This window comes from Plenodomus lingam (assembly GCF_022343315.1).
Source record: "Plenodomus lingam strain CAN1 chromosome Unknown contig_11, whole genome shotgun sequence".
Taxonomy (NCBI): Eukaryota; Fungi; Ascomycota; class Dothideomycetes; order Pleosporales; family Leptosphaeriaceae; genus Plenodomus; species Plenodomus lingam.
In genome coordinates, this window is record NW_027093929.1 from 2,073,058 (window position 1) to 2,088,468 (window position 15,411).

A 15,411-nucleotide genomic window follows, 5' to 3' on the forward strand; every position below is an offset into this window, starting at 1 on the left:
GAGAAAGCCCGCCAGCGCCAGCGCAAAAAGCACCCGTAATATCCACAAGCCCGCGTGCGGGCTTCTCGGGTAGACAAAACTGAAGTTGAATCGGAGCATAAACCGCAAACCCCTCGGCTTCGGCGTAGTGTCAGCCGAGAAGGGGGCGCGCTACTTGGCGGGGCGAGTTCTATGGCGGGCTCCTTCACCACCAAACGCAGTGCACGCGTCGAGCCATCGATCAAACCACTTGTGCAACTGCTCGCGCGCCTCCCATACCCAACCCCCGCCCTACTTGTGAGAGAGCCACGGGCAGAGGAAATGTATCACTGGGACGACAAGGAGGCAGAGTGCTACCGGCTGTATGTCGAGGAGAAGAAGAGTCTCGACGAGGTGATTGCGTACTGGGAGGCCCAAGGCTTCACGCCCAGGTATGTCGGTCGACTGGTAGTCCGAGCAGCTGGGCGAGTGCATCCACAGCTCTTACAGCTCGCCGTACCGTGTATCAAAGTGAAGCTGATGACAAGAACGTACCAGCAAACGAGCCTTCCAGACACAATTCAAAGTAAACATTCCCCCCGCCCGCCATACACCATCACGCCCGCCCACATGCACAAACCGGCCAAAACTGACACCTCCTCCAGCGATGGGACTTTCCCCGCAAACAGGCGCCCGCGCACAAGAACCCGGCCCTCGTTGCCCGCGTGCAGGATCTATGGGAGCAGAATTACACCCAGAAGGATATGATCGATACGCTGCAGGCGGAGGGCTACTCGATTAATGACCGCGAACTCATCCGCTTGCGATTGAGGCTTAAATTGCTGCTGAGAGAGAGTGCGCCTAGACCGAAGAGGAAGCAGGCTGTGGCTGTAGATGGCGGGATACGGAAAGTAAAGGCAAAAGGGAAAGGAAAAGGAAAAGGAAAGGGGCAGAAGAAGCGCCCACAGAAGGTCCTTTCAGGCAACGGTCTGATTAATAACCTCGCAAACTCTATACTGGCGGACGAGCCTTCTTCAGAGGAGGAGGAGGAGGAAAGCGAAGAAGAGCAGGCTCTCAGCTTGGAACAAACAGAGGCGGAGGGCGCAGAGACAGCAGATGCAGCAGACGCAGGCCCTACAGCACTGAGCGCCGAAGAGTTGCTTCGGAGGCAATTACGACAAGAACAACTCCAAGTCGAGAGCGATGAGAAGTGGCGTACGCGCAAACGAAGACGGCGAACACGCGGTTGGGCTGGCCTACCACCGGATGCCCCAGGCGAGCCGCCTCGATTCCCGTCCGAGACCACCATCGACGAGGCCAAGGCATATCTGGGACTCGACAATGACGTGTACCGCGAGGTGCGCGAGCGCTTCCTGGAGATGTGTAGGGAGAATGACATTGTCAAGAAGACCACTGCCGGGCCAGAGAAGTGGGCGCAAATTGTCCGGCAGCTTATACGGGAAAACGTACACTTGTCCAGTGCATTCGAACAAGAGCCCGACGCGCTGCAAAGCAATGAAGCTCTCTTCCGCCCCAAAGGTCAGCGAGCACTGTCACTCGACGTCATCTGCATGGACGTTACCAAACGACTACGTGTCATGGGCAAGAGCATGAATCTCTCCGAGGCCAAAAAGCTGCTATGCCTGAACCCCGAACGAACGAGATATGTCAGGGCAGCCTTTGCCGCAAAACTGATTGCCAATAACTGCACCAGCAAGTACGAAGCCGGCGACGCGCTCTGGACCGAGCTCAAACAAGCCTGGGTGAATGAGTCTGAATACCTGACCCGAGCCCTGGCTCACGGCGGAGCCGACCCAGACTACCAACGTAAAATCCGCGCCATTGAGGCGCTGGCCCGAGATGTCATGAAGCGCCAGCAACAAGAACGCATCGCAAAGGATCCCACAAAGAAGAAGCAAATCCACCAAGGTCCTGGTCCTGGCCCCGCGCCCCCTTGCCTCACCACACAGTCTTCACACCCAACCCCTCGAACCACCTCCGCTCCTCCAAACACAAACACAACCTCAAACTCAAACACCAATACAAACCTAACCCACACCCCCCATTCCCCATCAGACCTCCAAATAGACCCCTCCCTCCTCCTCGCCGCAACAGACGCAGCCTTCCTCACACCATCCACTTACAACCCGCCCCCCTATCACACCTACTACCCCCCCTCCTCCACCCCCACCACCCTACCAAGCCCAACCCACCCCCAAATGCCAATACCAATCTACTTCCGCCTCCACCCGCACTCCTCAACCCCCCAGCCCGCAAAAACCCTCTGGCTCTCCATTTTACAGGCCCCCTTGCTCGAAGAGGTTGCGGCGCTCGCGATGCGCGAGCATCGCGGGACTGTCGTGTTGGGGGTTGAGGGCGTGGTTGTGTATCGTGGGGGTGGTGGGGGAGGACAGGCTGGACAGGCTGGACAGGTAGGGAATAGAGAGGTTGTGGTTGAGATTGGGGATGATGCGGAGCTGGCGGCTTATCTGGCGTTGGTGGTTGGGGGGCGGAGGGCTGGAGGGCCGGGTGTGGTTGGGAAGGCGACGTTTTTGGTTTTGTTGGGGGTGGAGGGGGGGGGGGGAAGTTTGGGGGGTAGGTAGGATCAGGGGGGATTGAGGGTGGGGAGGGTGGGGGATGAGATGTTGATTAATTAATTCATCTAATTGTAAATCTTGGAAAGATGGATACATCTATTCCCTCTGCGTTGTCCACTCTACACACCTGGGTATTCCCAACCAATACGCATACACATAACCCCCTCCAACGTCCATTCACTGTATACGTCTCATCCCCCCATCACACACAACCCCCAAATCCCCACGTCCTCTTCCCTACACAACCATCCTTCCAAACCCACCACCCCACCCCACACCCAAACACAGCATCCACATCCACATCCACCCGCACAGCCGCTCCTCCTCCGCTACAGCATGAAGCGCTTCGCGGGAAGCGCAAGTATACACCGCCCTAATTCTTCCAAATATAGAGGCGCATGATTATGTGTGGACTGGTAAACAAGGCGGCCCGAGGGAGGAAAATGCCGACGCCGTGGGGGGATGTTCAGACGGGATATGTAGACGGTGTGCGAGAAGCCCAGCCTGGCTGCTGTGGAGTGTGGACGTAGTATGGGGGAGGATGTGGGTTTGAGTGCTTTGGTTGCGTATCGTGTGCTAGATGGTCGGTTGGTGGTGAACTGCGGGGGATTAGTAAGATGCCATGGGCGTGCTGGGGTTGGTTTTCGCGTGTCGAGTCGGTGGGTTATCGCGGTGTTTTGGCTGTCTGGGAATGGTTCGAGGTGTTATTGCGTGTGGGCGTGTGTATTAGATTTGAGGAATTGCTGGTGCAATGTGACCCCGCGATGCCGTTGCAAAACTGTGAAATGGCAGCTTGGCTCGTGTGACATCTTGAGTCATTGGCCGCGGTGGGTGAAGGATTGGCAGGGTGAGAATTTGTTTGGATCAAATACATGGAAGATGGTACATCGACGTCTCTTGATGAATCTTTCTTCGATTACGCTCAGGGTATCTTCTCCATCCAGATAATCTTCTGTATCAAAAACAACTCCTGGGCTTCTGGGTTCAAGATGGGCACAAGGGCCACCGACTGCAGTCGACAGAAATGTTGACGTCATTGATTGCACTGGATCCCGGGGTGTGACCGAAGTCGTCTCCCCTTTACAACAGGCTTGGCAGCGGTGGTTGTGGGTCCGCGGTTTGCGCTTGGTTGTCGATCCATGGTGGCTTTAAGTTCGAGATGCAGCCACGTCGAACATCGCATTGGGGACCATGATGCCGTCATATCGGGTGTAGTTACAAGGGTGGCAGGATCCACTTCATGGCAGGTCAAGAGCTATCGTTGTAGGTGGTTCGTCTCATCTGGGGCAGTGGATGACAGGATGTCATGTCTCAGCTCGTTCGTTTCGTACCGAGACTGTGGCTCATGGAAGCTAGTCGTGACTTTTTGGTTGAGGTTTAACTCAGCATCAAGCTAACTTGATGCACTTCTTTGTGTCCAGCTATCCACAATCTTAGATCCAATCCCATACAGTGTCACTGAACTAACAACACACGAAGCTGCGTACATGCTTCGAATGAGCCACCAATGCCTGTACAAGGAGGAATGGAATGCATCCTAGAGGGGAGCGCACTCTTCCTGCTAGTGCCCTGTCATCTGCAATCATAGCGGTTTACTTTTGAGTCAAAATGAGCCACGAAAAAGCGAGCTTTGTACAAACTTGGCTCTTGTCGATTCATCGTGGTGTTACAGCATCATGGCTAGTGTCGAGATGCACGCAGTGAAGAGTCCAACTCTGACCGGCTGCGCTCAACTACTGCCCGTACTGCTATGCATGGGAAGAGAGGGAGTGTTTGTCATCGGGGGTGCACCGAGCATACTGCTGCTTGATCCTTGTTGCCTCTTTTTCTCTTTCTTGGCCCAACGTACTACCACAAAGTTAGTAAATCTAGTCTGGGCGGTAGAGAAGTAAGGCACTCACAACCACAAGCATTGCACAAGGTCTTTGGCCCACTTGGGCCTTTACGCCATTCTGGAGAATCTAATGTGCCACAGTCTGTACAGACGTACTCGTCGGCTATCTTCAGTTTCTTCTTTTTGTCAGACGAGCTCCTGCCATCACGGTCGACAGATATCTGTATGCCAGCGTCCCCACGGATGAGGTTAGGACTGGCATCTCCGGTACTGATGCCCTGCGAGCGCTCTCCATCGCGATAGCGCAGACCAGTCAACATCTCAATGGTCTCCAGATGGGTTGCACCTTCGTAACGTGCCATCTTGTCATTAATGCTGTCGGGCTTGCTTGCGGCCAGCGCCTCGTCAAGGTTTTGCCGCGTCAGGGCCGTGTTGGAGATGACGGGCTTCGCGGGTGGTGGCATCTGAGCATAGGATACTGCATCGGCCTGGCTGACGCTCTGTGTAACGTGTGTTTCCGAGGGTGTCATGGCGGTGGAGTTGTCGCCCGTCTGCTTGGCCCAATCGTCCTGCTCGTCCTGCTCCTCGCGCTTGAGCTCAGCAATGCGCTTCATCAGGCGCTCGTTTTCAATCTTGTGCTCGAGGAAGGAGTCGAGCAGGGCGGCGTTTTTGGTCGGGTAGGGGCGGGCCATCATGAAGAAGCCACGACAGTTGATGGTATTGGGCGGTGCGTACGAGCTCGAGTCGGCGCTGAGATGGGGGTGGCCATGCGACTCGAAGATGATCCAAGACTCGTCAGCCTTGCGGAAGCGGTAGAAGAAGCGCAGGGGGTTGCCCGAGGCAATCGACTCGTTGAACTCTTTGACGAAGATGCCAATGTCATCGGGATGGATGAACTCGTTGATGAAGCGGCCCATGAGCTGCGCAGGATCCCAGCCGGTAAGGGGCTTGCACGACGGCGAGACGTACAGAATCCTGCCATCGGGGGTGAGGATGTGCAGCAGGTCGCGCAACTCCTCGAGCACGCGCTGCGACCAGTTGCGGCGCTTGGTGAATTCAGTCAGGGTGCTACCAGAGGGGTTCATGTTGGGGGCGCCAAAGCCCGTGGGTAACGGGCCGGCGCCCGCACCTGTCAGTTGCATATCGCCCATGTTGTTGCTGGTGACAGGCACGCTGTTCTGCATTGGTGGGTCCGAGAAGGAGAAGGCGGCGCCCTGGCCGTCCCCCCCGTCCAACGACGACATGTCCATGTCCATGTGCAACACATCGTCCATGGGCAGCCCCCCCAGGTCTGCGCCCTGCGGAGTCAGCTGCTGAAGCTGGTGCTGCTGGTGTTGGTGCTGAAGATGATGATGTTGCTGTTGTTGTTGGTGATGCTGCTGCTGCTGCTGCTGTTGCTGTTGATGTTGCTGCTGTTGTTGCTGTTGTTGTTGCTGCTGCTGCTGTTGCTGCTGCTGCTGTTGTTGCTGTTGTTGCTGTTGTTGTTGTTGTTGTTGTTGCTGTGGATGCATGGGCAAGCCCGTCATCTGCCCAAGTCCCATCTACAATACGGTCACCATCGCTAAAGGCTGGAAATTGTGCAAAAAGGGACTCAACCCCTGGTCCGGGTCGGGTAGGGTGGGGGTCTCCTACCTCAGCTCCACCGTTCTGGTAGAGCGCCATGGCTGTCAGAGGCTGTCAGAGTGCAGCGCTTGCGAACCTCACAGTGCGATCATGGAGTCTTGTGCAGGGCAGCCCGCGATCGAAGGGAGGGGGGGCGAGGGTGGGGGATGCAGCGCAACAGAGGGGCAGCGAATGGACAGGCACGGCACACGTTGCCGAACAGGATGAGGAGGATGGGATTTGCAAAAAGAAGCCGCACAAATGCATGTTGTCCACAATCCCACGCTTGTTCAAGGGCGGTGTGGGCCTGTTAATAGTCAGCTGTCCACCTGAGTCTAGACACATCACGTGATCTTTGATGGGTGGAATCAACTCATCACGTGCGTGAACTCGAAAGTCTGGGGCACGTCACGTGAGGTCAATGGTCGGGATTCAGCGTCACGTGAACTCGCGAGCCCCGTCTGTCGCGTTGCGCCATCCTACCCGAACTTGTGTAGGCAGTCGCGTCCCCCTCCCCCCACGCCTAGTCTCACCCCTCATCATCCTGTGCATCTGCGCAGACATCAACCAAAATCTGGCCTTCAAAGACGAAGCCTGCGCTGCGACTGTGCGGCCCACCTAACCCCCCCTCTCGCCCATCATGTCCAAAATCGAACGCATGATGATCCAGGGCATCCGCTCCTTTGGCCCAGAAAAAGCAGAGGTCATCATCTTCACTGCGCCCCTCACCCTTATCGTGGGCTGGAACGGCTCTGGCAAGACCACCATCATTGAATCACTCAAATATGCCACGACCGGCGATCTCCCCGCAAACAGCAAGACACAGGGCGCCTTCATCCACGACCCCAAGCTGTGCAACGAGAAAGAAGTGCTGGCACAAGTCAAACTCTCCTTTCGATCCACCTCAGGAGTGCGCATGGTTGCCACACGCAACCTTCAAGTCACTGTCAAAAAATCCGTGAGGAGCCAAAAGACTCTAGAAGGCTCACTCCTCATGATCAAGGATGGCGAGAAGCACTCCATCTCCACTCGTGTCGCCGAACTGGATCAGATCATCCCTCAGTACCTAGGCGTGTCCAAAGCCATCTTGGATAACGTCATTTTCTGCCACCAGGAAGACAGTTTGTGGCCCCTGAGTGATCCTGGCACTCTCAAAAAAAAGTTTGACGAGATCTTTGAGGCGCTCAAGTACACCAAAGCCATCGAAAACATCAAGCTCATTCGAAAGGATCGCAACATCGAACTGGGTCAGCTCAAAATCATCGAGGCAAATGCCAAAGAGGACAAGACGCGCGCTGCCAAGAGCGAGAAGCGTCAGGCAGAACTCTACGACGAAATTGAAGGGCTCCGAAAGACATATGCGACAGTGGACGCTGAATGCGACGAGGCACAACGTGAGGCTAGCCAAGCCTATAACCATGCTGCACGCTTTGAGCAGATTGTCGCCCAGCTACAGGCTAAGCGCATTACATTTCAAGCCAATCAGGACAGCGTAGCTGCCCTCCAGGACAATCTCAAGGAGATGGCCGAGTCGGACGACGAACTTCAGGACATGTTGGATCAATACGAAGCGCGTGTGGCTACTTATGCCTCACAGTCAACTGAGCTTCGACAACAGTATAGCAACATTCAACATAATCTTGAAGAAAAGCGTGCAGCTCTTGGCGCAAAGCAGAATGAGATTGGCAAGTACGAGGCACAGAAAGAGCAGCACGACCGCCAGATTCAGCAACGCGAGAACACCATCAAGGAAACTGCCAAACGCCATGGTATCCGTGGTTATGATTACGAAATTGCGGACAAGCAGGTGACTGAGTTCCAACAAATCCTCAGTAAGATGTCCAAAGACCAGAACAAAGCCCTCGACCGCGTTCGTGAAGAAACGCAGCGTGAACTTCGCACTGCTCAGGACGAGCTCAATGCGCTCAACACACGGAAATCTGGGCTTGCTCAACGCAAGGAGTCCGCACAGACTCAAATCGTAAGCAATGATAGGCGAATATTGGACTTGCAAAGGTCAATGAACCAGATCAGTGCCGACGAAGGGAGCGAAGCTATTTTGCAAGACAAGAAGCACGAAGTCGAGCAGCAATTGCAAAATGCGCTGACAATGGCGTCTTCTGAGCGCTACGAAGAACGTCAACTCGAAGCTTCAACAATGGTACGAACACTAGAAGACCACAAGGAGCGTCTGACTGCAGAGCTTGGAGATGCTACTAAGCAAGCTCGCGAGTCTGCTTCAATCGACAACAAGCGTGAGGAATTGCAAAACCAGCAGCACAGTCTGGCGACGATGAAGAAGGTTCACAACAAGCGTCTCTTGCAACTCCTCGATCCAGAGTGGGACCCTGCCAGTCTGGACACGGCGTATCAACGGGTGTTGACGGAGAAGGCAACCAAGGTAAAAGAAGCTGGCTCTAAACGTGACATTGCGCAAACCAAACTCGACAAGATCAATTTCCAGCTTGCTAGTTCCGAATCACAGCTGAAGCATAGTCAAAAAGAACTGGAGAAATATGAGGGTATTGTGAAGGAGTCAATACAGAAAGATGACATCGCAGACTTTGACGAGACTCTGCAGCAACTAGAGGAGGACTATGAGGCAGCTTCTTCTGACAAGGCCAAGTTTGAAGCGCAGATTGACTACATGAGCAAGTGTCTCGAAGTAGCCGAGCGAGATAATTGCTGTCGTCTTTGCATGAGGACTCTTCGAGATGATCGGTCAGAGGGTTTCACTACAGCGGGATTCATCTCCAAGCTGAAGGAAATCATTCGTAAGGCAAAAGCAAACATGCAAGGTGACAATGCAGATGAGATTTTTGCTGAACTGGAGGCTGCCCGCAACGCGAAACCAAGTTACGAATTGGCGACACGTCTCCGAGATACCGATCTTCCTGCCATCCAGGCAAACATTGCCAAGCTCATAAATGATCGTGATGCAGTTAACGTGGAGCTTGAAAAATGGGATTCACTCATATACGAATTGGAGGCGGAGAAGCAAGAGGTGGAATCATTGTCCAAAGAGGTCCAGACCATTGTCGGTTACTTCAACAGAGCATGCGAGCTTGAGGACCAGATCAAAGAACTCTCTCAGAAACAAAAGGCCGCAGGCTTGTCAAGGGGTATCGATGAAATCCAAGTGGATTTGAAAAAGGTGACTGAGGATACTCGTAATGCTCGTGCGAAGCTCGACGAGCTCACTACCGCCAAAGACAAGTCCCGCAATCTGATCACGACGCTCGAGCTGAGCGTTCGTGATGTCAATGCAGAGCTACATCTGGCTCAATCTAAGCTAAAGGAGAAGCGCGCTCTTGCTGAGCGCATCGAGGAATTCAAGAAAGAGAACTCAAAACTGCGCGAGGAGAAGCATGGCTTTGACAACGAAATGGAGAGGCTTGTTCCAGAAATCGAGCAGGCGCAATACAAGTATGAAGACATCAACCGCCGAAGTAACGACCGGGTGCAACGTGCGCACGACGAGGCTTCAAAGCTATCAGATAGTCTTCGTCAGCTTACGCAGGCAAATCAGGAAATTGATGCATATGTCAAGCGTGGTGGCCCACAACAACTTACTCGCACCCATCGAGATATTGAAAATCTCCATGGGGAAATTGAACGCATCCAGGCCGAGATGACGGACGTCACGCGGAAAATAAAGAAAATCGAGGACACCATGCGGGACACTGAGATGATGAAACGCTCGATCAGTGATAACTTACGATTTCGCAAAGCCAAGCGCTCTCTAGAAACTCTGCAAGTTGAGATTGAGAAGCTTGAAAACGCTGGTGCTGAGCGTGACAAAGAGCATTATGAGCGCGAGGCTCGGCAATGGGATAATCGCTACCATTTGCTCAACACCGACAAGATCAGCTTAGAACGCGATATGAAGAACAAAGACGATCAGCTTACTGAGCTTATGAACGAGTACAAGAACCTGTACAAAGACTCTGCCAAGCAGTATCGTGAGGCACACATCAAGGTTGAAACTACCAAAGCCGTCATAGAAGATCTGGGTAGGTATGCTGGCGCGCTTGACAAGGCCATAATGAAGTATCACGAACTCAAGATGGAGGAAATCAACAAAGCAATTGCTGAACTTTGGCGAAACTCCTATCAAGGTACTGATGTAGACACGATACGCATTGCATCCGATGGTGACGCAAAGGGCAATCGAACCTACAACTACCGTGTCGTCATGGTGAAACAAGACACAGAAATGGAAATGCGAGGCCGTTGCTCCGCAGGCCAGAAGGTTCTGGCCTCGATTGTCATCCGCCTCGCGTTAGCGGAGTCCTTTGGCACAAACTGCGGCCTGATTGCACTCGATGAACCGACTACGAACTTAGATCAGCAAAACATCAAGGGTCTCGCTGAGTCGCTGTCCGAGATCATCAAGGTGCGACGGAAGCAAGCCAACTTCCAGCTTCTGGTCATCACGCACGACGAACAGTTTCTGAAAGAGATGAATTGCGCCGACTACACTGATATGTACTGGCGTGTTGGACGCAATATGAAGCAGCAGTCTTACATTGAGCACCAAAACATTGCTGAGGTAATGGCAATCCAACTCCCATTGATGCTGGACAACCCAGACACACGCTCGTGAAATGAATAGATTCTAACGGGTGAATAGGTTTCCTGATCTGTGCATGTATGTTGACCTTCACGACACCAGTCTTGGCAATACGATGCGACACTGCCTTTTTTAATGTTTGGAGCATCATTATTATCAGCATAGCATTGGCGTTATGATAGGATGTTGCAGTCAAGGAGGAGTGTAATGAGTCCTACACGTTACATCAAGATAATGGACTACCTGATCTCAATACTAGCTTCTAAACCAACAGGTTCGCATCACAGCCCTCTTTTTTCCCTATTGCAACTCCACAGCCCTTCCAATACGCCACTATTATTCCTATCCCATTAGCTTCCATGGAATCCTATGGTGAAAAACATCCAAACGCTGAGTGACCAGTCACCGCCAACTCACCGACAAAATGCAATTCGCGTCCTATACCGCCACACCACATGGCGTACTCCAGTCTTTTTCGAAATGCAAGAGCCGAGTGAACTGCAGCTGTTTCTGCACACAAACCCCTTTTGGGTGGTTGCACGTTACGACACAGTCATGTTTGGCTGTGAAAGCACAATGCACGTGGGCAACGCACCGCCTTGAGTATAAGCTGTTCCTGGCCGATGTTGGGGGCTTTTGGAAACGACTGCAGGTTTCTAACCATGATTGCAACAGTGGGTTTTTGAAATCGAAATCAAGCATCTTTCATTGCTTCTTGCACGACCACACGATTGGCATTCTCAATCCCAGACGCAACAGCGAATCTTCTTGTTTGATATCAGGCATCTTCCTATTGATATCGCGTTTTTCTTGCACAGCCACACGATCAACATGGCAACCAACAACGCAACTTCGGCCGTCTCTCTTACCAGCGATGAGCAGATATCCGAGCTGCGGGAATACCAGGCATTCTCCAACTACCCCCTCGAAGCCTCGAATCTGTTCTTCCAACTCATGAACACTTTTCAGACCTTCACGGATGACGTGATTTCCGCTCTCCAGCGCCGGGTCCCTGGAGTGACTGGACTAGGGTTATCTGCCTTCAACCCTACACCACCACCCATCCACCCCAACAAGCCTCCTGTGGCCACATCAACGGAAAACCCTGTCTCGCCTCCTCCCAAGGCCGATTCAACTGCCCTCAATGCCGGGCCTGCCTTGTCTGCAACACCCAAGACTGCTCCCACGTCCTGGACTTTGACATCGCGCCTCCCGCTCCCCTCCGCCGAATCATGACCGAGGACCTGGCAATCGCGCTCGAATTTGACGGCGATGACCCAGATATCTCGCCGCAGTGGTGCCTTGACACGCGGGAGCGGACGCGTGAGAGACGGGTGCGGTTGGCGGGTTTGGGCGGAGGTGGCGGTGTTGAGGGGTGAGAGTGCGGATGTGGGTCGGCAAGGGGAAGTGGAGACGAGAATTGCGGTTTTGCGGGAGAGAGAGCGGGAGATCACGGGGCGGGTCCGGATTTGGTGGCGTTGGAGTTGTGAGGAGGGCGCAGGAGATGGAGGAAAGGCTTGTGGAAAGGGATTCTGGGATTGGGGATGTCGAAGTGGAAGGGGAAAAGTGCAAGGGGAGGGTGGCGGTGCGTGAGACCCGGTGGGCAAGTTGGGGGAGGGGGACTTATGGAAGACGAGATGCATATATGTTATAGGTTGTAAACTCTATTCAGCATTCAACTATCAATGTACCTCACAAGCATGTCACAAGAACTAACGCAGAACAATCCCCCAAAATATACCCATTCGCGCGAGACAAAACATCCCATGACAAGGCCACTGCACGACATATTTTCCAATCTCTCAATCATTCAAACAAACAACAAACTGAGAGACAAACAAACAAACTCAGCCCCGTTTCCCCCGGCCTGTCCGACGTTTGAAAATCATCAAACTGTGTGTTTTAGTCGCTATGGGTGCTTTTAGCCCTGCACGCGTGTGGGTTATTGGCTTGGTTTGCGGTTGCGATTCTGGTTGTGGTTGTGTTTGGGCGTAGAGACATGTATGATTCAGGATGGAGTAGGTATGTGGGAATAAAACAGCACATTACGAATGCAAAACTTTTCCTGTATGCAAATCTTGCATAGTCTTGCATTTCTTCCCCCCTGGGAACGGTAGCGCTTTTCTTTTTGTATCTGGGCTTTTTGGTTCGGAGATAGCGAGACAATGGGTTGCAATTTGAAGTTGGGGGGATGTGTGACGAGGAGCAGTAATGAACTAGGACAGCAACGAAAACACACACAATCAAATAAAGTTTATCATGACAATCACAAGACGGAACCACCTCAATACTCTGGAAACTCTGCATCTACACTCTTCCGCCAAGCTTGCAATCCCCCCCTGATATCCCCAATAAATCTTCTCCCCCCAAAGTCCAAGCCCAAATCTTTCATCTTCCTGACCGTAACCTGCGAATCGTTGCCTAGCCTACAGACGACGAAAATCGGCTTCTCGGTCCTCCTCAGCTGCGCAACCCACTCGCTCTCATCGACATCCATGCCGCTCCCAGGACTCGGCGTACTGAGCGAAGGAGACGACACCAAATCCGCAGTCAGTGGCGTAGCAGCGACCTTTGAAAACGGCACATTGACGCTCCCATCGATATTGCAGAGCTCAAATTGCACCTTCTCCCGCACATCGACCAAGATGTGATTATCCTTGCTGGACACGGTTCCGGTAAAGGGATTCACCCCATTCCGTAGCTTAGCGTAATTTTCTGCTGAAATGCGCTCCTGCGGCGTCAACGCATCGACTGGGTTCATTGATCCGCAAAATTGCACGTAATCCAGACTACCCGAGTCGAGCGCCTGTGGGGTGATGGTGGCATGTGGCGAACAGGCTGCGCATTTGGGTTTGCGGGAGCGGAGCCGTATGGAGCGGAACATGGGGGTGGAGTAGGCGGAGAAGATCAGGAGGCTGGGTATATCGGGGGATATGTCGCTGCCTGCGGCGGGCTTTTTCTGTGTGAGAACTTTGATGGCTTCGAGGGCTTGTAGGACGCCCATTACGCCGACTACGGGGCCTAGGATTCCACCCTCCCCGCATGATAGGACGGATTCTGGGGGCGGCGGTTTGGGGAATATACAGCGGTAACAGGGACCCCCTTTGGGGTCGCCTGGGGGTAGAGGAGGATTGTTGAGGACCATGAGTTGCCCGTCTATGCGGAGGGCAGAGGCAGAGACGAGGGTTTTGCAGAGGAGAACGCAGGTGTCTGAAATTAGGTAGCGGGAGGCAGGGGTATCAGTGCAGTCTAGAATCAGGTCGTAGTTTTGGAAGGTGGCGATGGCGGTTTCTGGTGCAAGGCGAGATTTATGGGGAATGAGTTTGACGTTCGGGTTGAGTCTGGTTAGGTGATTTTAGAATGGAGTCGACTTTCCGTGTCAGGGGACTTACGAGCTGAGGTTTACCATTGCACTCTCTACTTTTGACATACCCACTCTGGCAGTGGAGTGAAGAATCTGACGATGGAGATTCGATTCTTCGACCGTATCGCCATCCATAAGTCCTATTGTACCGACGCCAGCGCCAACGAGATATGCTGCAGCTGGACATCCTAGACCACCCACGCCTACAATGAGTACACGAGCATTGCGTAGTCTGAGTTGACCTAGTTCACAACTGGTTAGTTCTCGTCCCACCCAAGTTCTATGCGTTCTACTTGCCTTGAAGACCAATCTCTGGCATGATCAGTTGCCTTCCATATCTCTTGTATTCACTCCGTTCCAGTGGCCATCGTGGCTGACCCTCCTGAACATCCTCTTGTGATGCATGTCCGTCCTGCCCTAGGATTGCAAAAACTTCTGAGCGAAAATCATCGGGAATACCAAGATCCATGTCATGGTATAGGGGATCTACGGCTGTCTTCCTCTCCTGCAAGGCCTTCTCCTGTTCACGGCGGTTGTGCTCTGCTTCTGCCAGCTGTTGCCGTAGATCCCGTAGCGTGTTTTCGCATGATGCTATCTGCTTCTGCAGTGATTCGACTATAGCACTCATGGCGATAAAACATACACGATGCCCTGGTGGTAGAGACTCATATGGTTGTTGGCCAAATAAAGTTTAGATGTGGGGTCCGTAATGTGGGGAGGTGTGTTATCGATTGCGGAAGACGTTTTCGGTTAGCACGAGTCTTCCACGTCCGCTTCCCCAAGCCTTCTCGAGCAGCTAAGGACGCGTGGACTCGAGCAACCATCCTCACAACACTGAAGCCCATATCGTGACACCACGCCTGCTGTTGTACAAGGAATGGAACGTTGTTTCATCGAAGACTGGTCGATCATGAAGTCTTCACCGCTTGATGCAACGGACGAGGTAAGGCTGAAGCAAGACATTTCCCCACTCAATGTCTTGCGTTCAAGCGCAGTGGCAAGGCTGCAAGACGTTCCATTGGTAAGAGAGTGAATGCTATGAACCGGCTGAGTACTATAGGCCAGTGAACTTTTAGTATGCATAGCACTCTTCGAGTAGTATACTATCTGTTGTTAATCCGCAACTGCAATTCCCTTTACTCCAATCTGGCCTAGCACATGGTATGCAGCTTTGGTCGCATGGCTGACAGGCATCCGTCAAGCTCGTGCCTCGCAGGAGCCATCCGAGTCTAAGAATCAGTCGGACCAGTCCAGCCAGACTCTCTCTGATTGAAGCCTTTGACCGAAATTTGCTTCTACCATTTCTTCTATCATAAATGAGTTAGTTCAGTTAGGTGCATACTCAGAAGTTGACCGATGATCTGGATCAGACCCCATACCTATCAGTAGCCTCCACAGATATTGTGTCATCGGTGTACGATCCACATCTATCATACTCACGAACTGCATAGCAATTGGCATATTGTAAGCGCTTGCGCAGGTT

At 52.9% G+C, this 15,411-nt stretch overlaps 6 protein-coding genes across 6 annotated transcripts; 4 read left to right on the forward strand and 2 right to left on the reverse strand.

Moving 5' to 3' along the window:
- Nucleotides 1–171: 171 nt before the first annotated feature.
- Nucleotides 172–4,096, forward strand: IAQ61_001060 (uncharacterized protein; the record flags this gene model as incomplete). Its single annotated transcript, XM_066094951.1, has 4 exons — nucleotides 172–410; nucleotides 517–544; nucleotides 624–1,893; nucleotides 4,035–4,096. The coding sequence occupies 4 exons, from the start codon at nucleotides 172–174 to the stop codon at nucleotides 4,094–4,096; spliced, it is 1,599 nt and encodes a 532-aa protein (XP_065955259.1).
- Nucleotides 4,097–4,284: 188 nt separating this feature from the next.
- On the reverse strand, nucleotides 4,285–6,051 carry IAQ61_001061 (uncharacterized protein; the record flags this gene model as incomplete). The annotated part of the gene is made up of 3 exons (XM_003841162.2): nucleotides 4,285–4,403; nucleotides 4,457–5,930; nucleotides 6,022–6,051. The coding sequence occupies 3 exons, from the start codon at nucleotides 6,049–6,051 to the stop codon at nucleotides 4,285–4,287; spliced, it is 1,623 nt and encodes a 540-aa protein (XP_003841210.2).
- A 580-nt stretch (nucleotides 6,052–6,631) lies between these two features.
- On the forward strand, nucleotides 6,632–10,597 carry IAQ61_001062 (uncharacterized protein; the record flags this gene model as incomplete). Its single annotated transcript, XM_003841161.1, has 1 exon — nucleotides 6,632–10,597. One exon carries the CDS (start codon nucleotides 6,632–6,634, stop codon nucleotides 10,595–10,597), a length of 3,966 nt encoding a protein of 1,321 aa, XP_003841209.1.
- Nucleotides 10,598–11,395: 798 nt separating this feature from the next.
- IAQ61_001063 (uncharacterized protein) lies at nucleotides 11,396–11,800 on the forward strand (the record flags this gene model as incomplete). Its single annotated transcript, XM_003841160.1, has 1 exon — nucleotides 11,396–11,800. One exon carries the CDS (start codon nucleotides 11,396–11,398, stop codon nucleotides 11,798–11,800), a length of 405 nt encoding a protein of 134 aa, XP_003841208.1.
- A 1,048-nt stretch (nucleotides 11,801–12,848) lies between these two features.
- IAQ61_001064 (uncharacterized protein) lies at nucleotides 12,849–14,556 on the reverse strand (the record flags this gene model as incomplete). The annotated part of the gene is made up of 3 exons (XM_066094952.1): nucleotides 12,849–13,905; nucleotides 13,957–14,170; nucleotides 14,226–14,556. The coding sequence occupies 3 exons, from the start codon at nucleotides 14,554–14,556 to the stop codon at nucleotides 12,849–12,851; spliced, it is 1,602 nt and encodes a 533-aa protein (XP_065955260.1).
- A 249-nt stretch (nucleotides 14,557–14,805) lies between these two features.
- On the forward strand, nucleotides 14,806–15,201 carry IAQ61_001065 (uncharacterized protein; the record flags this gene model as incomplete). The annotated part of the gene is made up of 2 exons (XM_066094953.1): nucleotides 14,806–14,957; nucleotides 15,084–15,201. The coding sequence occupies 2 exons, from the start codon at nucleotides 14,806–14,808 to the stop codon at nucleotides 15,199–15,201; spliced, it is 270 nt and encodes an 89-aa protein (XP_065955261.1).
- Between the last annotated feature and the right edge of the window lie 210 nt (nucleotides 15,202–15,411).